The sequence below is a fragment of the Pocillopora verrucosa genome, chromosome 2 (genome assembly GCF_036669915.1).
Source record: "Pocillopora verrucosa isolate sample1 chromosome 2, ASM3666991v2, whole genome shotgun sequence".
Classification (NCBI taxonomy): Eukaryota; Metazoa; Cnidaria; class Anthozoa; order Scleractinia; family Pocilloporidae; genus Pocillopora; species Pocillopora verrucosa.
In genome coordinates this window covers 2,181,603-2,209,142 of record NC_089313.1, presented here as the reverse complement: position 1 = coordinate 2,209,142, position 27,540 = coordinate 2,181,603, and the positions used below count along the sequence as shown (strand labels likewise).

The following is a 27,540-nucleotide window of genomic DNA, read 5'->3' as shown; positions in this document are numbered from 1 at the left end:
TCTGACTCTCCTCTCTCTTTCTCCAACTTTCATGAACTTTGAAAGGTATTTTAGTTAAACATGAACTTTTGTTCCTATGATATTTCACATGAAAGCTTTGGTCAATTTATTTGCATTGCCATGTAGCTGTAACAGTTGCTTTTAATGATATTCCAACAAAGGGAGTGAACTCACTTTGAATAGTAAAAGATAAACTTGGGCTGATACTATTGTTGAATATTCAACACTGGCCAAGGTCACATTAGAAAATATTGTTTCTCACAAGAAGTGACGATGCCTGCTGCCAATTTATTGTTCAAAATTGTTTCTGAGCCAATCATCAGTGTCTAACCATTCCTCTAAGGTAACCTAAACTTTTGGTTTAGTTCCCCTCACTGCCATTGACTTTTGAAAGCTTTTAAGATAAACAACCAAGGTAGGTAAATAAACAAATTTTTACACCAAGACATTTAATTCCAAAAGTTTCTTTGACGCATGTTCTCTGTTAATGTGCAAACAAAGTTTCCTTGGCACTGGCTTTAACCAGAGCTCATCACATTTAATTCTGGGAACATATTTAGTTCACCAACTTATAGTGGCTGAGTGTATTTGGCACCTAAAACAAAGTCATTACACAATGCCCTCTAAAAGTTTATGCTGGACTAATGAACAAATTTTTGTTCTTGAGTTAATTGACCACAATATTCATTAACATTGAAATTCCTTCAAACATAATCCAACCAAACAATGATGCTATTCAAAACATAAATTCAAGCTTCAAGGATTAATATCCCCTTTTCTGACTTTTTGTCATAATGTCAGTGAGTAAGCCCTATCTCCTTAGTGAGTGAGCCCTATCTCCTTAGTGAGTGAGCCTGAGAGTGCATGACTTAAACCCTTTACTCCCAAAAGTGATTACCATTGATGTAACTTCTCCATATAATATCCATACATTCTCCAGCAAACAGGTCAGGAGAATACTCAAACTTATCAGGTGAAAGTTGTCAACTTGATCTTACACCACATTCTTATAACCAATTTACAAGGAAATGAGTAGCAGCTGGTGGGGAGAATTAACAATCAGATCTTGGGAGTGAAAAGGTAAATTTTTGCTTAAAGTTGTGTGTAAAACTCACCACTTACATCATGTGAATTCTACACTTATAAACTTTGAAAATTTACAAAATTAACATTGCTAAAATTTTAAATTGTAATATAATACTTGTGCCATGCTTTTCCTATGACTATGTGAAATCCTAAGTAGAATGCAATGGTTCCTTCACTATTTTTGACCCAAGCATTATTACTGATAGACATCAAAGTCAAGTTTGCATGTACATGTACTGGTAGTTCTGATGGTATCCACTGACTTGCAATGGTGACATTTTATGAATGTACAGTGACAGATGTTTAAAAATCTTAATCATTCATGTTTAGTTCTTGTAGCATTTAAGTGTTCCATAATGTTTTCCTTTTTCCCTTGACTTAGAGGTCCAAATGCATACACATTCTTCAGTTTTTTGGTTTTGTGTTTTTGCCAAGCTTCATTAAACATCCTCTGTTCTTCTTGTTTCCTTTCCCAAGCATGTTCAAATTCTTGTGCCTATATAAGAAAATAGAAAAATAGAAAACAATAATTTTCTTAACCTTTTCAAAATTTAGAAAAAAAAAATGGAAATATGTTCTACAAATTCTTAGTTCCTACAGTGCCTTCTCATAATGCATCATGCAATAGACACAATGTATTATGCAAATTGCTTTTAAGGCATTGTCAGTCATGATGTGGAGATCTAAGGAAACACATATAATATTTCAGAGGGTTAAAAAAGGTTGTAATAATCTATCTAGTATCCAAATGCACCAAACAGAATACTAGTATGAAAAACTAATGCCTGAAATGCCAGCTTTGAGACTCTTAGCAGTGGCCAACTTATGTTATCAACTCACTTGAGAATAACAAGTTACCTTGTCAAAAATACTTATTTTCTGTCTTTCATCAAAAATAAAGAAGTAGCCAGCTTAAAGTATCATGACAGCCAGTGGGTTTGCAGCCACACACCAGCTTTTAATGACAACTCTGAGGACTACTTAAACTTGTGATTTAAAACTTGGTACTTTTAAACCTACCTGTGTCAAATAGGGAACTGCAAGAAGACTCTCATTTCTTTGTAATCTCCATTCATTTTTCACTTTAGTTCGCCTGATGGTTGGTGTTTCCCTTTTCACAAGCCGGTACTTCCTGAAAAGTACATTTAACAAAATGAGGAAATTAACATTAATTCTTTCACCATGTCTTTAAAGACCCTCACATCTTCCACTGCCATTAATATTTGCATAGCACTTAAGCAAAGGCAATTAATAACCTGTACCTTGGTAACTGTTATATGTTTATTATGGAAGTACAGCTATAACAGTTGACAATATACACTGTAGAATGAAGGTAATACTGTAAAGAACTGTTCTCAGAGACAGTAGCTGATGTTTTAAAAAACCTTGTAAATAGAAGTCTTGTCAATCCAATGTCATTAGCCTAGTTTGCCAAAAGTGATTGGCTAGTTTTTCTGCCTGTAATACTCAGTAGTTTTTTTGTAGCTTTGGATTGTGCTAGAGTCTGACAGCCAATTACATCACTGCTAATAATTTTCCATGACAGACTTGTAAGAATTAGCTGTCAAGCTCTGCATGACCTCATGATGGCTTCCATTCAATAATAGCTGTCACTTACTCCACAGAGAGTATCAGGGCTTGAAAAAACCTTGCACATACAGAACCACTTTAAATTGTGCATACCACAAGCAAAAAGACCAAAAGTCCAGAATTAGTCACTCCATTCTTGCAACAATACTTTTCAAAATGAACTGATTGTTAACAATTTCCAAAAACTCCCAAAACAATATCACAGGTTCTTAAGTGTACTGCTTTCCATATCCCTACCACCCCCAACCAACCCCCCCACCACCACCACTGCCACCGCAATCGCCATCTATAGTGCACATGTACAATGCTAACATTTTCGATCATATCATCTTGCTGCGTCTTAACAACAAAGTACTGCACAATCACAAAACCATTTTCCAAATCATTTTTGTGTGTTATTCCTTGATCAAATTTTTCAAATAGGCCCTTATCCCTTCTTTGCTGATGGATGACTCAGAAAATTAATTAAGTTTGATCACAATCATTGATGGTTTACAGTTTTCAGAGAGCAGAAGATAATTGATTAGAGTTATATTCTCCGAAAAAACACGTTAATGAAAGTATAATTACCCGCCATAAATCCTTCCAGGTATATGTCGCTTGCATAAGATTCTAGTTAACCACATGGCTTACAAAATATCTCAAAAGTCTTCTCTCAAATCCTTTGAGGAAACCAAAATGGCGTCCAGCCTCACTCGCTGAGGAAGACTGGGTCTAGTTACTCACACGAACTCTATACACTACATGACTGTTACACAACAGACTGATGTCGTGATATGAACATGGCGACCACGGCAATGAAAGAGGTTGTGGTTTGTTCTACGTTATTACGACAATGCTGCTCACAGTGGAAAGGTTTCCCTCAAATGAACGTTTTAAACAGTGCTTCTGTAATTTCAGGTATGAATCAATCTGTGTTCAAGCTCTGAAAGATGTTGATCTGTCGTACATTAAATTCGCCAAGTCTCCATACTCAAATATCCCCGTGAGCTTCACACGATGGAATTAATTTAGGGTTATAGTATTCCCTAGAAATAAAAGTTTTCAAATCGTTTTTGTTTTAATATCTTGTGGTTTATCTGAGCTGCATGGCGATCCAAGCTGTGCATTGATGCAATAAGTCACGTTTGTCGTGTTAGTGATGTAACGTAACTCGTCAAAGATGTAAACTCTATATTACACGTGTATCAAGGTGCGCCAGGGGAACAAATGTGCTGCGGATGTCCCTCCTAACTCCCATGTCACGGTCACAGTGTGTTTCGTATAAATACTCGGAGTCAGCTTTTAAGAACTTTCTACACTAACAAACCAGATATTTTTTCGCGTTCAAAATGAGTGTTCAGTGGCTCAGCCGCACATGCTGAAATTGTACATGTGTATAGTCTTAGAAAATATTTCCTTTGGAACATAATTTTAAGGTCTTAAATTTGTTTCGAAGAGGAAGTATTATGTTATCTATTCAACTCCTAATATATTAATGTTAATCTCTCTACCTAGTGTTTTCCTCTAATTTTTTGTTAGGCTTGTCCTGGGAATCTGGTATTCTATCAAGATCACATTCCTTTCATTAATTCTTGTTACCCACATACTCAACAGAGTATTTAAATTGTTGGTAGAATCTACATTCTGATCACTCTTTACAGACTAATAGTTGGTGTAAGCCTGCTTAAAGAACACAAATTATTTTTATAAACTTTTCAGACTTGTGAAGCAATAATTATTACAGTTTTCTTGTTTGAAGTATAATAACCAATTTGATGTGTTTACCTCATGCTACAGGTGTGCGATTTTTTAGAGGAAGTAACAGAGACAAACGAAGACGAGAGAGAAATTTAAGGCTAAAACTTAAAGAGCGAGAAGGAATTCAGCCACTGTGAGTTTTTCTTAATCATTTTAAGAGTATTTTTTAAGTTATTAGGCTGTGAATAGGAATTGTGTCACCATAACGATTGAAGTGGTCTCCTTGTTCTGTTGCCTAAAAGTGAATTTCCATCACCAAAAAGCATGGTTGCATTACCCTCAACTTTTGACTTAAGGTAAATTTATGGTTTTAAATGTATTTTGAGATAAGTTTTAAAGTTTGGAGGTGCTACCACACAAGTATCAAAACCTCCAACCAACAATGGCAGTGTTGTGACAGCTTAGTAAACTTTGCACCAGGGATGCTCCATCCAGGTTGGTATAAGCAGTCACGGCAACCATGCAAGGGTTTGACATCACCTATAGTGTAAATTGTCCTGTTTTTTTTGGAGGGGGAGGGGGGGTAGCCCTATTCCACAATAATGATGATTATAATATTCTTTAAATGGTGATTAGTAGTAGTTGGCTTAAAGAGTCCATAGAAATTTTATTTTGAACAAGACCACAATTTTCTTAAGCAAAGTTAAGCATTTACTGGTGATCTGATGTAGTGTTATTGAAAGTAAATGAAAGCATCAGTTCAGTAAATTAATTTATGTTGTTTTTCCTTTTTGCAGAGTTTTTGACAAAAAAGAATTTTTCAGAAGAAACTTTGAAAGAGAGTTGTTTGCATTCAAGAACAGACTGGGTTTAACTTTTCAAGATGATAACACGCTTAGAACGGCCTTGACTCACGAGTCCTACAAACATAACGGTAGAAAAGGATCAGTTCACACACAGGAGAATAATGGAAAACTGTCACTGATTGGTTTGTAGTCTTCCATTTTTTTTTAACTCTTAATTCTGACATCTTGGCTATATTTTTTTTCTTAATCAGGACCTGTTTATATCTGTGATAAATAGATCTGTGATATCTCTCAGTTACTTTGTTTGCTGTGATTGTTCAATTTAGTAGGCCGTGTTTCACTGTACAGCCCCCTAGATTTAAAGTTTTGTTCAAAATGAAATCTTTCCCTCCTTTTTGATCCCAGATATGCATTAAATATCTTACTGACCTCTTTGTCTTGATTTTTGGCTCAGTTGCTTTTCACCAGTAATATAAATCCAATAAAAAAAACTTGAATTATAATTTATAGAACAGACCTTGAACTTGGTTAAAAGAAAATTGCACCTTCCTTATTGTTTACGTATTTGAAAATTTTGTGCCTGCAATCAGAATTGTACAGGTTGTCTCTCTGTTATGATTCAAGTTTAGGTAGTCTGCAAGAGAAATGAAAACAATTGTTTTTTCTTTTACATGGTACTGATCATTTCTTTTTTTAATATCTTTTTTAGGAGTCACAGCTTCTTCATTATATATTGTTGATCACTTGTGTAACACATACCCCTCCCTACCCTGCTTAGGTGTAAGGTAAATATCTTACAAACAAATTCTGTGGTGTCACTGTTTGATTTTGGCGTTGAAAGTAGCAAACCATGCAAAATGCATGTACAGCTGTATATAGTATTACGTTTGTGAGACTGATTTATGGCACAGCTAAAGATTTGAGCACACAGTCTCTATGTCTCAGGGACATGTATAGTGTTGTATTAACCTTTAAACTCCTAAGATTTGATTGTTAATTCTCCCCTCCAGCTGCTACACATTTCCTTGTAAATAAGTTACAAGAATTTGGTGTTAGATCAAGATAACAACCTCTACCTGATAATTTTGAATATTCGCATGACCTGTTAGCTGGATAATGTTTAGATATTATAGGGAGAAGTTTCTTGTTGATCACACTTGGAAGTTAAAGGGTTAAGGCTGCAGAGACATATGTTATGCCCAAAATCTGAAGCACAAAGCAACTTTATAGTACTGAAATTTGGCCATTACCTCACAAGTCAACACTGCAAGGTTAACCCACCTATGATACCAATAGAACTATCCAATATTTTTAGAAGTAAGGAAAGGATGAAAAAGGCAACAGTAAGATAAGTAATTGTTTAACAAAATTTTGATTCACCCAAGATTGAAAATGAAAATACAGCATTTCATTCCCAGTGCACTGTCCATATCATGTGTTTGTGAATACAACTCCAACATACTGATGGAATGTAAATTAAGTGTTTTTGCTTTAACCCTTTAACTCCCAAGATCTGATTTTTAACTCTCCCCTGTAGCTGCTAGACATTTCCTTGTAAATTAGTAATGAGAATTTGGTGCTAGATCACAATAGCAGCTTCTACCTGATAAGTTTGAATATTCTCATTACCTGTTTGCTGAAGAATGTATGGATATTGTAGGGAGAAGTTTTATCTTAATCACTTCTGGGAGTTAAAGGGTTAAATATCATAGAAACTAAACTTAGTTTTGCAATAATATCCTTTCTCAAGTGATTTCTTTTTCTTCCTTGATCCAAAATCTTAGTTTTTGTGCAATTTTTCAAACCCCCAAGAAACACCATCAAAATTAACTCTCTAATTATTAACATCAAACTGCATTCCTTTGCACAGATGTCTTCATGATTTTCTCATGGGCAGAAGTACCATTGTAAAGTTATCAAAACTCATAGCATTGGCAGACCTGATCAGAATGGAGGTAACTAAATAAATTTAATATTAGAGATTTGATTCATATCCTGTTTTCAGGTTTGTTGCAATTACTTAAAAACCTCAATTGTATTAATTTGAACATTGTTTCCCTCTAATCTTCTTCTATCTTACTGACGGCAAGGAAAATTATTAATCAAGCTTAATTGAAGTACAGTATGCATAGCTGTTTCAAGGCAAAAGTGTAAACAGCAATCTCAAGCAGTAATCTTGGTATCCAGTAATTGATGAATTTTAATATTAAGTGAAATAAATTTAAAAAATTAATCTAACCCACAATATCCTTGCTGTGACATGTTCTCAGTTTTCCCTGAAATCCTACGGTCAAGGAACTGTGATCTGAGAACTACCCACAATATCTTTTCAGGTTGTCTTGTGCACTTTTACACTTTTTTTTTCTGGCAACCTGTCTCAAAACTGTTGTATACATATATGTGTCACTCTTGGTGTAACCTCATGATTTTTCAGCTTGTATGACATTGAATGTTTGATACTTCATTCTGCATTAATTTTTTTTCTTTTTTTTCCTTTGCTACACAGCATGACTTAGATGAACTTAACAAAGAGAAACATCTGGATTATAGACAAGAGGATGTCATTTGTGATGCATTCTTTGCATTTATTGGAGCAATTTATATTGATCAGGTAAACTAACATGTAAAAATCAATATTATTTTATAGTGTAAACTAAATATTTTTCATCCCACATTTAAGTCTTTAACCCTTTAACTCCCAAGATCTGATTGTTAATTCTCCCAACTGGCTGTTACACATTTCCTTGTAATTCAGTTACGAGAATTTGGTGTTATATCTTGATAACAACCTTTAACTGATAAGTTTGAGTAATCTCAATACCTGTTTGTTGGATATTGTATGAATATTGTAAGGAGAAGTTACATGTAAATCACTTCTGGGAGTTACCAATTATCCCAAATTCACGGCATGAGAGTCCATTGCTTCATCTCCATTCCAATCAACAACGGTAAATACATGTACCCTGGTACCTATATCGCAAAGTACTAACAGCAATTATTTTTTTTGCTGTAGTTTATGGTATATAACTCTGTGATTTCCTTTCACAAAAAAAGCCATTAATTTTAGTGAGTGATGTTAGGTGTATGGGTTATTTTGTAATTAACAAAGGTAATATATTATTAACAAGGTTAATGTGTATTTGTATTTAATTGTGTCACTTATTTGATTGGTTTGCAGTAGAAAATTTCAGTTTGTGTTTATTGAGAATAATTATTTGAATTTAAGGGACCTGCTGAAGCAAGAAGATTTGTAGATGACTTTGTCATTACTCAGCTTCAAGGAGAGGAACTTCATAAAATTCTTCACTTCCCATCAGCAGAAATAGTCCTGACCAATATCTTTATAACAGGTGGAAAAGAAAAGCCTGTTGCAAGGTAAAATGAGAGGATCTAAACTCTTATTATAAGTAATTATAGAACAAAATACATCTCTCTTATTCTATGAACAAACATGACATGATTGACATTGCTGATCCAAGCAGTATACAGGAAGTGTGTGATATATGAACTTCATAAGGGTCCTTGCTCACCATGGAGTCTCTGTGGCTCAATGGTAAAGCATCAGAGTGTGGATTCCTCTTGGGAACTCAGAATTTTTTCCTTTGTCCAAGGCTCCTGACCTGATGAAAAACATCTTTCTGTAAAATAGTTGTACTTGCAAGGGTAAATGATATCTCAACATGCACAGAAATGTGTTTTTAAACTGTCATGAGACAGATGACCAGCTCAGTTGTTAAACTCTTTAAACCCTAAGAGGGATAAGAATTCTAATTATCCTTACAATATGACTGCTGAATCAAACATCAAAGTCTTGAGAATAGAGGAATTGAACACCTATTAAAACAGCTCTTGATTGTAAAACAAATTCTCCCTGTCAGCTCCATAGAAATGTAAAGATGTAGTATGGAGAATGTGCATACTGAAAAAGGTTACTGCAAAGGGCTAAGGGCTAAGTTTGAATTCAGCTGTTTTCTAAGAGCTTCCTTGTCTCTGGGTTAAATACTAATTAAATTGTTGCAGACTAATGGTTGCAATTGATTGATCTACATGTATTGTTTGCAGAGTAATCCAAGAAAGTGGAGTGAAAACAAATTTCCCAATCTATGTAGTAGGTGTATTCTCTGGAGAGCAAATGATTTCAGAAGGTAAAGAATAGCCATCTTATTTATTAAACCTTTAACTCCAAAGATCTGATTGTTAATTCTCCCTTCTAGCTGCTACACAGTTGTAAATTACATGTAGTTATGAAAATTAAGTGTTAGGTGAAGATAACAACTTCTACCTGATAAGTTTTAATATTCTCATTACCTGTTTGCTGTATAATATAAGGATATTATAGGGAGACTTTTCATGTTGATCACTTCTGTGAGTTAATGGGTCAGTAAGTGATTAAGACTGGCCTGGAACTTACCACTGAACAATGCTCAGTAAACTACAATTTCTTTGACAATTAAGCAATGTGCTTAAATTCAACTCTTGTATCTATTTTGGATGTGATTGAAATATTTTGATTGCTAACATGATTAGAAAGCTTAACTGTGTAAAAAATCCCCTTGGAATGTTTAAAGCTTACAAGAAGAGTTTGCAAGTCGCAAGCTTAAGGCAAATGATTTTCAAGCTTTGTGAGTGTTCTACCACCATTCCAAGTGGATTTTGACACTCCTAGATAGATAGAAAGTGAATTCTACACATATTTTCAGATTGCACTCTTAGTATAGCTGCCCCTGTTTTCCAGCCCTCATTGTTATTCAGGGCATCAAGCACACATTTAATGTCTTGTCCTTTCAACTGAAAATGAAAATTGAAATTCCGGGGTTTATGTAAAGGTAGTATTTGACCAGTGAGATCAATTGTAATATTGAGGTTACTTTACGGCTTAGTCAACTTTTAGCTACTTTTTTTTAATACTTCTTTTCAAGAGCGCACAATTTATATTCTTCCTCTCTATGGCCAAAACTTTACAAAGGTGTTCGCTTGATGTATTTTTTTGTTCCTTTACAATTTTCAGCTTCAAGTTACAATTTGCTCACTGCTACACATGAAGTAAGTGAATGATAATTTTTTATGTAATGGTTGTGATGTGTAGAACATGTCTAAGTGAAATGCCTTCAAATGATTCATTGATTGACTGACTGATTAACTGACTGACTGATTTGTGTTTCTGCAAGAGAGTTAACTTTCAGGGTAAACTGACAAAATTATTGGGAATTACTTGTGTTGAACTGTCTGTCTGATTGGGGGTTGGGTCCAAAACTAGCATCATCAGCAGTGTAGTTGGAAGCCAGTTACCTGTCTTGTATCAATTTTGAACTCACCACTAGGGTGGCAGGAGAGTGCACTCTGATATCTGTATGGCATTTATTGGCATGTTAGGTTGTTTTATTCCTTTAATGATTACTTTTGCATGGAAATGGGAGCCTGATATACCTTTTGACCACTCTTGCTAACCACACCCTTGCCTCCCAGCAAAGTGGAGAGGCAATTCTCCTGGGTGCCTCATATAACAAAGAATAGCAAGAATATCTTTCTGAAGTTAATACCAATAGGTTAGACTTTTTGAGAAGAAATCTGACATTTAAACACTTTTTCTTGTGTTTTAGGCTTGGAAGGCAGCACTAATGAAATATTGCCAAGAAGGAATGCTGATGCCTTTCCCCAAAGAGCGTAAAAGTGTACAGAATGTCTCATGTTAAATAAACCACCCTACTTGTAAATACTGTATTGTGAAAGGAATCTTCCCTCATGTTCCCTTAAATAACAGTGCTGTGTTAAATGATTTCAATTAGGAAATCTTGGTATTAAGAAGAATAATTCAAGTGTTGTCATGACAAGATTAAAGGAATGGAAATAATGTCATGAGGATTGTGCAAACAGATAGAAAATAGGATGATCTATTCCATACAAAGTGAAAAACAAAGTTCTGTCAACACTGCACATTAAAATACTGGATTTCAACTCTTAACTTATCCAACTTTCCAAACATTTCATGGGGACTTAAGTAGTCAGGCTTACATCAAAAATTTTGAAAATAGTAACCCCTTACACTCCAACATCAATATGCATATTCTCCATACTTTCTCTATACATTTCTTAAGGTTCTGAAAAAGAGAATTTGTTTAACAATCAAGAGCTTGTTTTATTAGTTATTGATCATTTCCCTTATTCTCATGACCTTAATGTTTTCTTCAGGGGTGATGTTGTTAGGAGAAATTAGATGCCGGTCACACTAAGGGGTTTGGGTAATTGTGAAGAAGAGCTCCCCAAAAAACCTGTCGGCCGACAGTTGACCGACAGTCGACCGACAGGTTTTTTGGGGAGCTCTTCTTCACAATTACCGGGGTTTAAGGGTTAAAGATTTTGTTATTTTTTCAATGAATGTGTTGGGAAGCTGATTAGTATCAACTCTTCTCACAAGTTTTCCATATTCAGCCTTTAACTACTCACAGCTGTTAGTAGTCGGTCATAAAACTTTAAACGTAGGTGTAATTTGCCAAGGAGGGGAGGGGGGGCTGGAGGTAGTTGGTATAAAAGGGGTTTACAGCATATCTTCATCAAGCACCTTTATTAAAGCCTCAACAGGAGGGAATTTTTTTTTTTTAAGGAGCGATTTCTCATATTTTTCCACTTACACTAACGGTGTTAATATACCAGCGCAAAGGTGGCGTTTGTCTGATCCTCTTGCTGAAAGCGAGCGGTGTTGGTGTCTCGCTAACCTCGAAACCCTCATTGGAAAATCCACAACCAAATGCCATTGTTATTTAATTTATCATTAAATGGTTGTGAATATATGGAAGTCATATAGTTGAACTTCGGTTAAAGACGTGAATGTGAAAGCGATCTTCGCAGTAATGAACACTACTTAAGCAGTAGTGAAAAGAAGGCCTGAAAAAAATTCAGATCTCTACGGGATTTGAACCCATGACCTCTGCGATACCGGTGCAGTGCTCTACCAACTGAGCTAACAAGCCAACTGGGAGCTGGTTACTGTGTTGGTTCCAAATAAATTTATCATTATCATTACAATTATTAAGTTTACTTTGTAACGAGAACTGCTGAACCTCCCATTTGCAAAATTAAAAACCAAACGGGAATTGTATTTGGCTAATGATAATTCATGAAAGGAACTATCTATAAACCAACGTTTCCCGTGCGTTCACCAAATAAACGGGCGTGTAAAAATGGAACACAGTAGTAGCACAAAAGGAAAATAAGGAGGCGTGGGATGGGTCGCTTTTTGCTCTTCGCTAACACAGCATCCTGTTCGTTTTAAAACAACTTTACCCGTTGACTCTCAGAAGTGATCAACATGAAACTTCTCCCTATAGTTTCCTTACATTATCCGCAAATTGGTAATGAGAATATTCAAACTTATCAGGTAGAAGTCGTGTTCTTGATCTAGCACCAAATTCTCATACCCAATTTACAAGGAAATGTGTAGCAGCTGGAGGGAAAATTAACAATCAGATCTTGAGAGTTTGAAGGTTAACGCGGGTAACAGGCTCTGAGAAATGTGGTGGCCTTAGGGACGGACCAACGGTAAAGAGAGAGGGGTGGAAGGGGAGGTTGTAGGAAACGGAGGCAATTCCCCCATATATAACAAAGAAGGAAAAATGCCCTCTTGTTATAAAAGAAAAATTGTAATAATTGCAGCTCCAGAAAATCCCGCCCTAACCCGTGACTCTTCTGAGAGCCTATCCCTAATTTTCGCCTTTTGGTAAACATTCGTTTCACCTTTTTACGCGTGGGGTAAATTAATTGGAAAAGAGTGGTGTAACAGAGCTTCCAGAATATGCTTTTCACCAAACTTGTTGTACTTACTGATCTCTGATAGGAAACAGCTTGTGTGAACAATTCAAACGGATGTAATCACACGTCAAATCTTCAATTGCTTACCTGCCGATATTTTAAACGGTATTTGACGTACATCACGCTTCAACGAATCTTTAATTGTTTGGAAATATAGATGTACTCGTTTCGAGCGAAAGGTTCTATAATCCTGCTCACCGCTTAAGAATTCAAAGTGTTATTAGCGCGAGATGAATGTGGCATACTTTCGCGTGATTAATGTCCTGGTGTTGGTGATGTTTGTATTTAAAATTTCAGGAGAAACGCTGAACAGGAAGGGTGGGAAAAAACAGTTGATCATGTATCATCCGAAACCACATCAATCAGGTAATTGTTCGTAATACCCCTGTTCCTTGTATTAGTGTCATAGCCTCTCAGTCAAGTCGCAGAAATCGCTCAACTCAAACACTGACCTTGTGCAGCTCATGTGAAGTTGCCGCCATGAATGAACGTCTTAGCGGACTGAACCGCAGATGTCGCTCGGCGAGAGGCAATTAGATCTCCGCGAAAACCTTAAGCATACCTAAACTATCATGGTTCGCCAAAAGACATTTTTTTACCAACAAAATTACGTTCTGAATCTGTATCACCGACTTATCAGTCGTTTCTTTTGTGTTTGTTGCCAAGGTCAATACGTTGAGGTTGTCGATAGCATTTCTTTCAAACTTTTCACCCTATTCAGGCGATAAAATATTCGGGGACACTGTAAATAATTGAGTAGACTTTCTAAACGAACTGTTCCATGATAAATGCTGAAAATAGTAACCTGCTCAGTTGCTTTCTTCCCAAACAGCTATTGTTCTCTACGGCAACGAAGGAAGCGGCCAAAATGAGGCTGATAAGGAAACAGTAAGTGGCTAATTTTAAGTTTCCGCGGCCCTTTATTTACCTGAAATCTAAAGGGACTGACATTTCTTATTGGGTATTGCTACTATTGGAGTCCAGTCATAGAGTGTGGTGTTTTCCCCCATTACCACTTCCGATGATGTTCTGCTGATCCCTTGAAAAGTGAGAAAGGATTTTATTTTTTGCCTACGTAGACGATCACGCTGAAAATTTTTCACTAATTTGATATTCGGTCGAATTTCGGTACATAGTCAGATATAAAATTTTACGCTTGTGTGTTATTTAGTAAAACAGTGTGTATGGTGGATATTTACCTAACCACTTTACAGCTGGGTAAATATCCACCATTTTTACCTCCGTTTCGTAAGTCCCCCGAATCCAGGCTCCAGAGTCAGGGTTGCAGATTGTTAAATGAACGCTCACAACATTACATTTTTTATCAGATTAACACGCTTTCAAACAATCTTGAAACTGTGACGAGCCTGGTCAAAGCCCAGTCAGCAATCATAGAAAATCTCAGCAACCAAGTCTCTACAGCTGTCAAAGGAACAGGCAATGAGAAGAAGTTTAAACAAATATTTGACAAGTTCGCCAATCATACCAAGCAGATTCAAAATGTAACAAAGAAGTTGAATAAAACAGTTAGCCATATTAACGAGCTGGCAGCAGTATGGTCAGAGACAACCATCACATTTAACAAAGATGTCAAAAGCCTAAAAGGAAAACAGGGCAAACCAGGATGACATAGAAGACTTGGAGAGAAAACTTACCGAGAAAATTGACAAGTTGGAACAGGAGGTTAAAACTTTAAAAGTTTCTTTAAGTTATGCCCAAGAAGAAAGTGCATCGCTCAAGGAGGGTAAGAATATATTCATTCTGTTTCATATAGACTCAGTTGTTCCTGAAAATATTCACGAAAGTTGTTCAAATTGATTGTATAATCTTTGGAAAAAGTTGTATAGACACCCTTCCCTCCCCTCCCCAAAAAAAATTTTATTGCGCAATAGTTTGAAAATATTCGGGACCACACGTTTTCTTGAAACTGAGAACGCTTCAGAGACCAGTCATTTTCAATCGCCGGAGAGGAGGGGTGGGGGATTTGGTAGAATCACATAGTTTTAAGGCGAAAACTCAGGAGTATCAGTCTTCACCAACAGAGTACAAAGAGGGGGGACTACAAAAAATTGACTACCACTTAGCTGCCAATCAATGGGCGGTTTATAAGAATCCTACAGAGCTGTATGCTCTACGAGGGATCAGGTGAATTTTATCGTGACACAACTGTATCACCACCTCCCCCCTACGTGAGAAATGATGATCGGTCCCTTACGAAACATACGTATTGTTCTTTCTATAGAGTGGCCCGAAGGTAAATTCTGCATCTTGGCAAATGGCCGCTGCCCACGAGGATTTCGACGCCACGAGGGGCATCTCAAGTCATTGTATTTGTACTCGTCACATTCACAGTTTGTGAACTCGGCCAAATTTGGAAGCAGTTCTATTGGTTGCTATGGTAGCTACTGTGGACAATACGGCAATTCATTGGCTCTCTCACTTTGATCACGTGTTGCAAATAGAAGATCTATGACGTAGTCATCGAATTACAAACAAAACAACCAGGAAAATTAAGGATAAAAGTTTTCCATAACAATGCGTTTAATTGAACAAAGATTAAAAGTGTCTGGCTCAGCAATTTCTAATTGCGAAGACCATTCATTTACAAAAATATATTTCAAATTGAAAAAAAAAGAATAAGACTATGTCTCAAATTTTGGTTATGATTTTACCACAAGCGGGAAATCCTGTTTTGGTACGTATATCCCCATCGAAACTATTTTTGTCTGGTTAAATAAAATCATCAAGTTTCTTTTGTTAACTTAAGTCGTTAGGAAGAGCTTTGTCAAGGTAGGCTAAAAGATAAATTGTGTCTCTTTAGAAAACTCTTTCCGATAGGAAATCTCTCCACTAACAAACTCACTTAATCATTCAATTCGAGTTTGAGGTATACAATCAACTAAAGATTCGCTTCTTGCGCATGCGGCAAAGTCTACATCGGAGAAAAAACGGGACGACCCATGCAAGAAAGAATAAAGAACACGACAGGACATACGACTCGCACGCACTCAGAATTCCGCGGTTTCAGAACACGGTAACGGAACCAGACACGAGCCGCTGTGGAACGAAATGAAATTTATGACCGAAACAACCATTGTACACAAGAAAGTGAAAGAGGCAAGAGATAACCCAAACAACATAAACAGGACAACGAAGCCGAAATACCGGAAGCTGGATGCCGACAAATTACTTTTCAAAGCTGCGTTTTGAAAATGACGAACGTCCTATCCTTTCCTTTGGTATTTCTAAAAATAGCTTTTCGAAATGTCTTCGCAGCATCGTAATACAAATGCTTCAACTGGATCCATCTTCGAAAAAATTACTTCTCTAAGATCTCTTGATATTAGTGTGAATATATAAATGACTTTATATTATCAACTACTTAATTGTAATGTTCCCTTTTCTCTCCTTTCATTCCTTCACAACAACAACTTTTCTAACTCCTTCACCTTAAAAAAAGGCTGTTAACAGTTCGTGGATCCTCTTCACCGTGCAACTTCATCCTGATGTCAAGTACACACTTAGCTGACTGACTGGGGCTGACACAAAGTCTCCAGGGCTGACACAAAGTCTTCCAGTGAATGTTGAGTAACTCCTAATGAATGATAGCTGTCAGCGGTTTGTGAATGTTCTTCACCCAGGACTTTTAAGCTGATATTCAGTGCACGCTTCTTTGACTCAAGGGCTGACACAAAGTCTCCAAGTGAATGTTGAGTAACTCCTAATGAATGATAGCTGTCAGCGGTTTGTGAATGTTCTTCACCCAGGACTTTTAACCTGATATTCAGTGCACGCTTGTCTGACTCAAGGGCTGACACAAAGTCTCCAAGTGAATGTTGAGTAACTCCTAATGAATGATAGCTGTCAGCGGTTTGTGAATGTTCTTCACCCAGGACTTTTAACCTGATATTCAGTGCACGCTTGTTTGACTCAAGGGCTGACACAAAGTCTCCAAGTGAATGTTGAGTAACTCCTAATGAATGATAGCTGTCAGCGGTTTGTGAATGTTCTTCACCCAGGACTTTTAACCTGATATTCAGTGCACGCTTCTTTGACTCAAGGGCTGACACAAAGTCTCCAAGTGAATGTTGAGTAACTCCTAATGAATGATAGCTGTCAGCGGTTTGTGAATGTTCTTCACCCAGGACTTTTTAACCTGATATTCAGTGCACGCTTGTTTGACTCAAGGGCTGACACAAAGTCTCCAAGTGAATGTTGAGTAACTCCTAATGAATGATAGCTGTCAGCGGTTTGTGAATGTTCTTCACCCAGGACTTTTAAACCTGATATTCAGTGCACGCTTGTTTGACTCAAGGGCTGACACAAAGTCTCCAAGTGAATGTTGAGTAACTCCTAATGAATGATAGCTGTCAGCGGTTTGTGAATGTTCTTCACCCAGGACTTTTAACCTGATATTCAGTGCACGCTTGTTGACTCAAGGGCTGACACAAAAGTCTCCAAGTGAATGTTGAGTAACTCCTAATGAATGATAGCTGTCAGCGGTTTGTGAATGTTCTTCACCCAGGACTTTTAACCTGATATTTCAGTGCACGCTTCTTTGACTCAAGGGCTGACACAAAGTCTCAAGTGAATGTTGAGTAACTCCTAATGAATGATAGCTGTCAGCGGTTTGTGAATGTTCTTCACCCAGGACTTTTAACCTGATATTCAGTGCACGCTTCTTTGACTCAAGGGCTGACACAAAGTCTCCAAGTGAATGTTGAGTAACTCCTAATGAATGATAGCTGTCAGCGGTTTGTGAATGTTCTTCACCCAGGACTTTTAACCTGATATTCAGTGCACGCTTGTTTGACTCAAGGGCTGACACAAAGTCTCCAAGTGAATGTTGAGTAACTCCTAATGAATGATAGCTGTCAGCGGTTTGTGAATGTTCTTCACCCAGGACTTTTAAGCTGATATTCAGTGCACGCTTGTTTGACTCAAGGGCTGACACAAAGTCTCCAAGTGAATGTTGAGTAACTCCTAATGATGATAGCTGTCAGCGGTTTGTGAATGTTCTTCACCCAGGACTTTTAACCTGATATTCAGTGCACGCTTGTCTTGACTCAAGGGCTGACACAAAGTCTCCAAGTGAATGTTGAGTAACTCCTAATGAATGATAGCTGTCAGCGGTTTGTGAATGTTCTTCACCCAGGACTTTTAACCTGATATTCAGTGCACGCTTGTTTGACTCAAGGGCTGACACAAAGTCTCCAAGTGAATGTTGAGTAACTCCTAATGAATGATAGCTGTCAGCGGTTTGTGAATGTTCTTCACCCAGGACTTTTAACCTGATATTCAGTGCACGCTTGTTTGACTCAAGGGCTGACACAAAGTCTCCAAGTGAATGTTGAGTAACTCCTAATGAATGATAGCTGTGAGCGGTTTGTGAATGTTCTTCACCCAGGACTTTTAACCTGATATTCAGTGCACGCTTGTTTGACTCAAGGGCTGACACAAAGTCTCCAAGTGAATGTTGAGTAACTCCTAATGAATGATAGCTGTCAGCGGTTTGTGAATGTTCTTCACCCAGGACTTTTAAGCTGATATTCAGTGCACGCTTGTTTGACTCAAGGGCTGACACAAAGTCTCCATGTGAATGTTGAGTAACTCCTATGAATGATAGCTGTCAGCGGTTTGTGAATGTTCTTCACCCAGGACTTTTACCTGATATTCAGTGCACGCTTGTTTGACTCAAAGGGACACAAAGTCTCCAAGTGAATGTTGAGTAACTCCTAATGAATGATAGCTGTGAGCGGTTTGTGAATGTTCTTCACCCAGGACTTTTAACCTGATATTCAGTGCACGCTTGTTTGACTCAAGGGCTGACACAAAGTCTCCAAGTGAATGTTGAGTAACTCCTAATGAATGATAGCTGTCAGCGGTTTGTGAATGTTCTTCACCCAGGACTTTTAACCTGATATTCAGTGCACGCTTGTTTGACTCAAGGGCTGACACAAAGTCCAAAGTGAATGTTGAGTAACTCCTAATGATGATGATAGCTGTCAGCGGTTTGTGAATGTTCTTCACCCAGGACTTTTAACCTGATATTCAGTGCACGCTTGTTTGACTCAAGGGCTGACACAAAGTCTCCAAGTGATGTTGAGTAACTCCTAATGAATGATAGCTGTCAGCGGTTTGTGAATGTTCTTCACCCAGGACTTTAACTGATATTCAGTGCACGCTTGTTTGACTCAAGGGCTGACACAAAGTCTCCAAGTGAATGTTGAGTAACTCCTAATGAATGATAGCTGTCAGCGGTTTGTGAATGTTCTTCACCCAGGACTTTTAACCTGATATTCAGTGCACGCTTGTTTGACTCAAGGGCTGACACAAAGTCTCCAAGTGAATGTTGAGTAACTCCTAATGAATGATAGCTGTCAGCGGTTTGTGAATGTTCTTCACCCAGGACTTTTAACCTGATATTCAGTGCACGCTTGTTTGACTCAAGGGCTGACACAAAGTCTCCAAGTGAATGTTGAGTAACTCCTAATGAATGATAGCTGTCAGCGGTTTGTGAATGTTCTTCACCCAGGACTTTTAACCTGATATTCAGTGCACGCTTGTTTGACTCAAGGGCTGACACAAAGTCTCCAAGTGAATGTTGAGTAACTCCTAATGAATGATAGCTGTGAGCGGTTTGTGAATGTTCTTCACCCAGGACTTTTAACCTGATATTCAGTGCACGCTTCTCTGATTCTAAGGCTTCTACGTGGTTGGCTTTCGTGCGTTCGCTGTTATTTGAGGAAGTTGCACTGATGTTTTTCTCAGGTTTTGTTTGGATCTTTTCGGGATGAAAATTCACTATATCTCTATATGAATTGCACGGTCCATTTTCCCTTTAATTTGAGGAGCATTCTTACTCCAGAGAAATGAAAATGGAACCGACCAGTTGCACCAGTTGGTATGGCAGAGTCAGATTCCGTCAGTATTTGCAGCAGTAAATTACAAAAGAATTGCTTGGTTTATCAGTGGAGATGTTCTTTACTGCTTGACTCACGAGAATGACAACTTCGGTTTGAAGTGGCTGATTATGGGTCAGTCTGGTTTCGTTTAGATGTATCCTGTCTTCTTCTCTCCTGGTTTCATCGATCTCCGGAATTACTACTAAGCCCGTGTCTCCCACTGCTTTGCATTCATCTACTGCTTTTTTGTAAAGGTCAAGTGACTTAAACGGGTTCTTTTTGAAAAATTGATAAAGAGCAAGAACTTGGAGAATAATGAGCTTTAGGATTCTGTGCTTTGGAGTGGTTTCCATTAACGAAAGTGCTTCTTCTAAATGTCTCACTCCTTCTTTAGCTCTCCCGATAAAAAGTTTGTACAATCCTTGGTAAGTCAAGAGTTCTCCTCGCAATTGTGTGTCTTGATGACAGTAGACAACTGAACTTGCTTATTCACCGAAAGCAGCCTCTTCGTCTCTTCAGTTTTGCGCCCATAAGCCAAGCTACCGTACGTTTTCGACAGAAGCAGTCGTTTGTGGACAGAGTTAAGCCGATGGTGATCATTAGCTGCCTTTATTGCTGTTTCGTAAATGATGTCAAACATAGCGTCATCTCGCCAGTAAAGAAAGCAGAGATACATTTCAGCTTTGAATCAAAACATTGCAAACTTTACTGACTGTTCTTTCCTCCAGGCAACCGTCAATTAGACTTTGAACGAAACTTTCCTCTTTCTGAAAAAACTCAAGGAAAGCCGACATGGAACGTCCTGTGAGGAACTTTTCAGTTAGCGTCTCGAAGAGGGAAATATACAGTTCAAAAAAACGCACTTTAGCGTTGAGAACCATTTCTTTCATTTCGTTTTCCCCTTTTTCCTGTATAAATGACAATAACAGCTTATGGATGGAATATTTCTCGGCTTTGGAACTAGAATCAATGAGGGATTTTCGCTGGAGTTTCTGCAGCATTCTAGCAGCTTGGGGTGTTGTTTTCATTCCTAACACAGCTGATGCGACAGGTAGGTCAAAGTGGTTGGGAAGAATGCAAAGTGAGACCAGTGCTTCTCTTTCCTTTACGGAAAGTCTCTGAAAAGAGGCGTCAAAAAGATTTCAACCTCTGATTGCTGGGATAGTCTGAGTTGTCCAACATTTCCAAAATGTTATTTGTGGTATTCAAGAACATGTCAACAGACCCACTTGATGTTCCGTACTATCCCCCGAAATGGAGGAACACAACAACTTCATGGCCAATGGTACACTCCCGCAAATCTGCCTAACTTTTATACAATCAGACTTACTCGCTTCTGGAAGCAGTTCTTGAACAAGGTTTGAAGAGGATTGCTCATCCAGCTCTCTAATTCTTAAAGCATTGTGTCCTTTGAAGCGCAGATTTAAGAATTGACAAGATTCCTTGTGTGAGAAGAAACGTTACCCTTATGGCTGCAATTGAGAATTTCTCCAATTAAATCAACAACTTCCTCTTTGACGTTCGGAAGGCCACTTTCAAAAAGATCATCGGCATTATCAAGGATGAAAACGAAGGGATTTGCAATTTGAGCCAAAATTGAGCAAAGTTCGTCATCTGCTGTCAAACGCTGGGATGCTGTCGCAGAATGCGTAAACAGTCCAAGAAATCTCGACGTTAGATCACTCTTTAACCTTAGGCCACGTAACGAAATAAAGTATACCGGCAGGCCTTGCGCTTGGAGGCGATGTCCTATGGCGATTGCAGTCGACGTTTTTCCGAACCCTGGCGAGCCCCATATGGAAACGAGGCGAGTGGCTTCGTTGGTCACGTGAGCAATGACGTCGTTGCATTCCTCCTCGCGCCCAGTGAAGTGAGGAACCATTGAGGGAAGATTTGATTTTGGTAGAGTGGGCTTAAACTCTGCGACAAAATGACAGACTTTTAGTTCGGAAGATGAACATATGTGCAAATGCAAAGTACAGTATTCTACGGCGGTTAGTATCGTAATACTTCTAAACAAATTCTCCTCTGAATAATTTCAGAATTAATGTGAGAAGTTTGGCTTCATTAATTAACAAAATTATTGTTATAGGAAGAGTGGCCTTCAAAGTTTCTGACTGCTTTATTGAAGACTATCTGGTAGTTCTCCCCTTAATAGATAACAATCGCAAAAAAAAATTATCTTGTTGTTCCTGCGAAAAGAAGTAGTCTTTAAGACAAACAATAGCAGGCCTATTACCTTGTTTCGTGGTCTTTATGGTGATGTCATCAATCTTTTGGTTCAATTCAGCAAGTTTCTGACTCATTTCTTGTTGGGGTACAGATGATGTTGCCAACTCCAACTGTTTCCTCAACTCCTGAATCTCTTCTTTTCTTTCTTGAGCTGCTGATGCTGCATCTTTCTCTTGCTTGGTTTGATTGATCGATGTTAGACCTGATAGTTTCTTTAAGCTCCAACGCCTCCTTTCTCATTTCCTCATTGTGCCTTTGAAACTGATTCTCCAACCGCTGAATGTCCTCCTTCCTCTTTTTGGCTACGTGTGCTGTTTCTTCTTCTCTTGCTCGCTTCGATTGCGCATTATGAGACCTGATAGCTCTTTCCACTGACTCCAAAGTTTGTTCTTTCTGTTCTTCATTTTGCATTTTCAGCTGTCGGAACCCTTCTTTTATCTCTGTCACTGTCCGTTCTGCCTCATCCCGCCGCTCCTGGTTTGCTTCTGCGATATCAGACATCATAACCATCAGCTTATTTTTACTCGGTCTTTGAGGAACACATTTTCAGCCTGACCCTCTTTTCTGATCTCATCCTCGAGCTTGCGGACTTTTTCTATTGGGAAATCTGCCTCAGTTAAACTTCCAATTGTATTCACACAGCTGGATGAGACACCAAGGGCTTGGAACGCGTCTTTGGTTAGTTGGATGTACATGTCGAATGTTGCTGCTTTTGAGATCTCGGAGCTCGGTGAGTGGCAGAACGCATTTCGTAAAAGTCGCAGTTGATCGATCGCCAAAGTAAATGACTCAGCATCGTTCCCAGTTGAGCTGATCACAGAAGTATGGAAACCTCCGGGAGGGAGTCCATGGGGTCTCACGAACAAGTAGCTGAGTGTTCTGTGATGTCCTCTGCCGTCTGGCATAGAAAAGGACTTTGCGAAGATGGTGGCTTGGAACAAGGCAGTACAATCCCAGTCATCATACGGAAGATTAGTAGGGACTTTAGTTGATCCACCCTCTGTGGGCAAGGAACAGATTCCGCACGGCAAGGGAGTCATCCCAGGGCTGGAAACCAGGAAGATGTCCAAAGGTTGTCCCACCTAGTTTTGAAGGCTTGACGTAATATCTTTGGAAATTCATTAATCACGACAGAAGCGAACTTGAAGTAATTTAACTGTTCGTTTGTAAACGGCTGTAGAGTCATTACTGTTACCTCGTTATGACGAGCAACGATGATCTCAGTACATTCGGAGAGATTTCCCTGGGGTCTGTAATAAAACAGTTCTAATTGAGAAAGGGACTTCCTCACTAAAATTTGGTACACTGGGGGTTGCAGCGAAGCCAGTTATAAAAAGGAGTTTTTTAGAGATACCTGAAAAGATTTAATCGAGGATGGCTCTGAGTTTAGGAAGGAGAATGTCTTTCACCGCTAATGGTAAAGTAATTACTCAGCGATTGAAAGCAATCCTAATTCTCGCATCACTGTAAATTTTCTCAGCCCTTAACTTGACCCTACATAAGAGAACAACGAAAAAAAAAAACTAAGGGGGCTAATTTCTAAGAAAACTGTCGTGCTGCATCGGTGGGAGAGTATATCAGGGTAATTTAGCACTATTAACTGAGTTGATAACGTAAATTGGTCACCTCAAAGTGTTTAAAAGCTGACGTTTCGAGCGTTAACCCTTAGTCGGAGCGATTGGCTAACGCTCGAAACATTAGCTTTTAAACTCTTTCGGTGGCCAATTTACGTTATCAACTCAGTCGATAATACTAAATTACCCTAAAAAAAATTAGCCTGTAGTGCTCCTCTTGGAAACAGAGAGCTTACTGTCCCCTTGACAGTCTCGGAAGCGCAGAAGGAAATAAGAGTGCCGCTCTCGCTGAAAGCGGTCCTCTCGACTTCCGTTAGAAAAAATTTTTTTTTTTTTTTTTTTTAAGAAAGGGAGTAAGTAACGTTGCTAGACCACCGTGTGGACGGCGATCAAAAGTGTAAATTTCACATCCTTCACCCCAAACTGCTAACACTAGCAGAAGGAACTGGCACATCAAAAGTGTACACCAGATCTGGCCGTCAATCTAAGCCCTCATCTAGATGAAGATTATGTGCCATAAGTGATGTTATACTTTCTGGCCAGATTTTTCTCTGGTTTCTCAGACAGAAAAGTTCAGGAACTATGAACGCGTATTCTAGTGTTGTGAGACTTAGTGCAGAGACAAACGACACTAGCTACCCAGGATGTGTTTCTTAACACAATGGGGCGATTACTTGAGGACATTTGATTGACGTTGTTTTGATTTTTGAATTTCACGCTAGATAAGAAACAAGTATGTCCAGTAGTTTCTCTTTTATTATCTTAAAGGGGGAGATGTGCTGTATTCGATTTACGGTACATTATTCCAGCCTCGCTTCCGTTCATGATTCCGATGTATGATCAATTCCGGTAATGGCTACGACACATTTAGAAGTTATTAAAAGCTTCTGTGTTGAAATCAAAGAATATTATCTCCTCCGTTTCTCGTGCCAATCCTAACACCACAGAAAGCAAAGCTTGTTAGTAGATTTCAGCCCTGATTTCTGTCGTAGAATACACCGAACGATCATTTCACTTTTTACAACCCGCGAAGGCAGGTTATATCACAAGGGAAAAAATTAGCATAAACACGTTACGCCAATACATAGGCTGGGTTTGTCCAGTTGATTGTAGTTGTAATAATCGCAGGGAAATCTTGAGTTTGTCGCTCAAAACCGTTGTGGTCCATAACTAGCGTTCAATCATTAAAGAAACTTTTTTTCCCACGAGAAGTCCCGGGGACCGCTCTTACCGAGAGCGGCACTTAAGGTTTTGTTCAAGCTGCTTCCACTACTTTCGTTCGAACCGTCGACTCCTTCGCTTCTTCAAATGCTATTAATTTCCTTCGACAGCATTTCTTTTAATAGTAATAGTCCGACAAACGTGCAACATTGGGTTTGCCCAAACCAAAGCGCAAAGATGTCCCACCTTTTCTTGTTCTGAATTGGAGTGAACTTCCCCTGCTCGTTTACAACAGCTTCCACTAACCAAGGAGTGAAACAACAGCGTATTAGTGTAAGAAGCAAAATTGCTAAAACTTAGGCTCGGTAAAGGGGCCACTTACGGCATCGACAACCGCAAGGAAGGGGTAGGTTACTAACGAAGTAAACGTGTCTATAAGGGTAAACTCCACTTATGAGGTCCCAACAGTTCTCAAACGTTTTTATAGTTTGGACAGCATTGACTCAACAAAACATGTGAATCCAGATAAAACTCAGAAAATAACTACCTTCTCTCGCCTCTGTCGAAGTCTGAACAATCGGTTTGGAGCGAGAATTAATTCTTCTCTTGTGTAATGGACAACTTTCGCAGGGTCTGGCTTCAACGACAATGTAAAACTGTTTGAGGAAAAAAAAAGTGAGTAAGGATGCAATAGCCGTCCAGGAAACTGCTCTTGGACGTGGATCTAATGGGTCGGGGGTGCTCTAAGAAGTTCTAGATGAGAAAGGTTCCCGTGCGAGGTCCAACCCCTTACTCACTTTTACAACTGTAGAAAGATACATCCTTTTTCGTAACACTATTACACAAAACATTGTGTGCCCCTTTTAAGCCTACTTTTGAATATCAAAACCGACAGATTTCGCAATCCCGTTAAAAATCTGAAGCCTGGATAAGGTCCGTCTAATGGGGCGGAGCCTCCCCATCTGAGTCATGTTATGAAAATAACCTCACAAACCCCCTTCAAGATAGAAGTGAATCGTCCGGCTGCTTCAAATAAAAATGTTAACGATTAGCTTTTATTTTTTTGGCCTAAGATGTGAAGGAATACTTCCCTCTGTCTCTCAGGTCGTTGATATTTAGGCGCATCTCCATAATTCAAACTTACAAATTTAAGCTGAATCACGCCGCATGGCGAGCGAGGGAAAAATAGGAATCGGTTTATCAACTTACTGTTCTGATTTGGCAAAGTAACAGGCAACCAAAGGGAATTTTTATTTGACTCACCTTTACAATTAAGAATCCGAAGTCGTTCGGAAGTTAAAGAATCTCATCTCGGTAACGAGTCAAATACTTGCAATACGCAGCAGAGAAACACCGCCTAAAGAGAAACGGGATGGTGATGAAGCGACTCATGACTAACGCCCGAGGCAATTCGAATTTAAGCATACGGAGGTCACAGATGATTTTTGCTCGGCGACTTAGTATCTTACTTTACATGACAAATAAAGAGAAGAACAGATGTTTTCATCCTGTCACAAGCATGGAACAAAGGTAAACATTCTGTATCCGCCTGGAGGAATCGAAACCTCAGACCTTTCGGGATTCCGCGCTCCAATGCTCTAAATCATTGAGCCACAGAGACTCCATGGTGAGCTGAGGGTCTATTAAGAAGTTTCATATGGACACTCGTCCTGCATACGTACTAGGATCAGCAATGTCGATAGCGTAATGTTTGTCGATTCTTTGTCCCGCGTTCGTGACAAGATGAAAAAACATCTTTCTTTATTTCTTTACCGAGCTCAAAACTTACCATCTCTCTTATTTCTATCTTATGATTTATAATTACTATTTGATTGTAGAATCAAACTGTGAGTTACAAATCGTGACGTTTGAACTGCTGAGTGCTTCTAAACATCGACTTAGTCAGGTGATGAGGTCGAATGATAACAACAATACTTATGTGGCATGATGGGATAATGGTTATCTGTTTTGTGCATGCATTTTGGCACGCATTAATTGTATTTAAACGTTTATTTTCCATCAAGATGGATTTAGTAATCTAAGCTTCCTCAGGTGGTTCAAATTTTTAAATTTTCTCGTTTGTTTTTGGCACCAATCACAAGAAAACGCAAGTCAAGAGGCGAGGAACGAGGGCCCCACGTTCTCGTGGGTTTGATCTAAGCAGTACTTTCTCTCGACGGCGCGCCTGTGAAATTTAATTATGCTAGGAGTTCAGCCATAAAATGCATTCTTCAAACAGGCTCAAATACATACGCTGATGATTCATGCGTCGCGTTTAGCTACACGTGAGAACTCACTTCGCCTATAACTTCGAGCCTTTCACAAACGCGCACGTGGGCATATCCAGCTTGTTTCACCCGTTATACGTCACGCCTCGATTATGCCGAGAGAACACAATGGTTATCACGTCTTTTGAAGATAAGCAACAGTTATCAAGCCACTGGTGTTTTGACCGACTTCTCTCTCTAAGCCATATTTATTCTCAAACAGTAGATATTTATAAAGAATTCTGTACAATAAAGAGGATGATTATTTTTACTACAAGATGAACGCGAGCAATCGAGATGGCCGCCTAGTACAGATAAATCAAAGAAAATCTAGTGGCGCTTTAACCTTTTAATCCCTAAGAGTGACAAGGTTCTAATTTCTCTTTACAATCCTTCCCTTGAATCAAATGTTTAAGTCACGAGAATAAAGGAA

At 38.6% G+C, this 27,540-nt stretch overlaps 2 protein-coding genes and 2 pseudogenes across 2 annotated transcripts; 2 read left to right on the top strand and 2 right to left on the bottom strand.

Annotated features, from left to right (window-relative positions):
• Positions 1-125: 125 nt before the first annotated feature.
• Positions 126-3,388, bottom strand: LOC131773747 (large ribosomal subunit protein mL63). The gene is made up of 3 exons (XM_059089689.2): positions 3,247-3,388; positions 2,107-2,218; positions 126-1,582 (listed from the first exon to the last, which is right to left on the bottom strand). Exons 1-3 carry the CDS (start codon positions 3,300-3,302, stop codon positions 1,403-1,405), a joined length of 348 nt encoding a protein of 115 aa, XP_058945672.2. The 5' UTR covers positions 3,303-3,388; the 3' UTR covers positions 126-1,402.
• A 39-nt stretch (positions 3,389-3,427) lies between these two features.
• Positions 3,428-11,450, top strand: LOC131773732 (ribonuclease 3). The gene is made up of 10 exons (XM_059089670.2): positions 3,428-3,576; positions 4,456-4,549; positions 5,154-5,344; positions 5,872-5,947; positions 7,033-7,117; positions 7,669-7,773; positions 8,389-8,537; positions 9,225-9,307; positions 10,171-10,205; positions 10,763-11,450. Exons 1-10 carry the CDS (start codon positions 3,453-3,455, stop codon positions 10,853-10,855), a joined length of 1,035 nt encoding a protein of 344 aa, XP_058945653.2. The 5' UTR covers positions 3,428-3,452; the 3' UTR covers positions 10,856-11,450.
• Positions 11,451-13,122: 1,672 nt separating this feature from the next.
• LOC131773733 (uncharacterized) lies at positions 13,123-15,602 on the top strand (annotated as a pseudogene).
• Positions 15,603-20,550: 4,948 nt separating this feature from the next.
• LOC136278986 (uncharacterized) lies at positions 20,551-23,461 on the bottom strand (annotated as a pseudogene).
• Between the last annotated feature and the right edge of the window lie 4,079 nt (positions 23,462-27,540).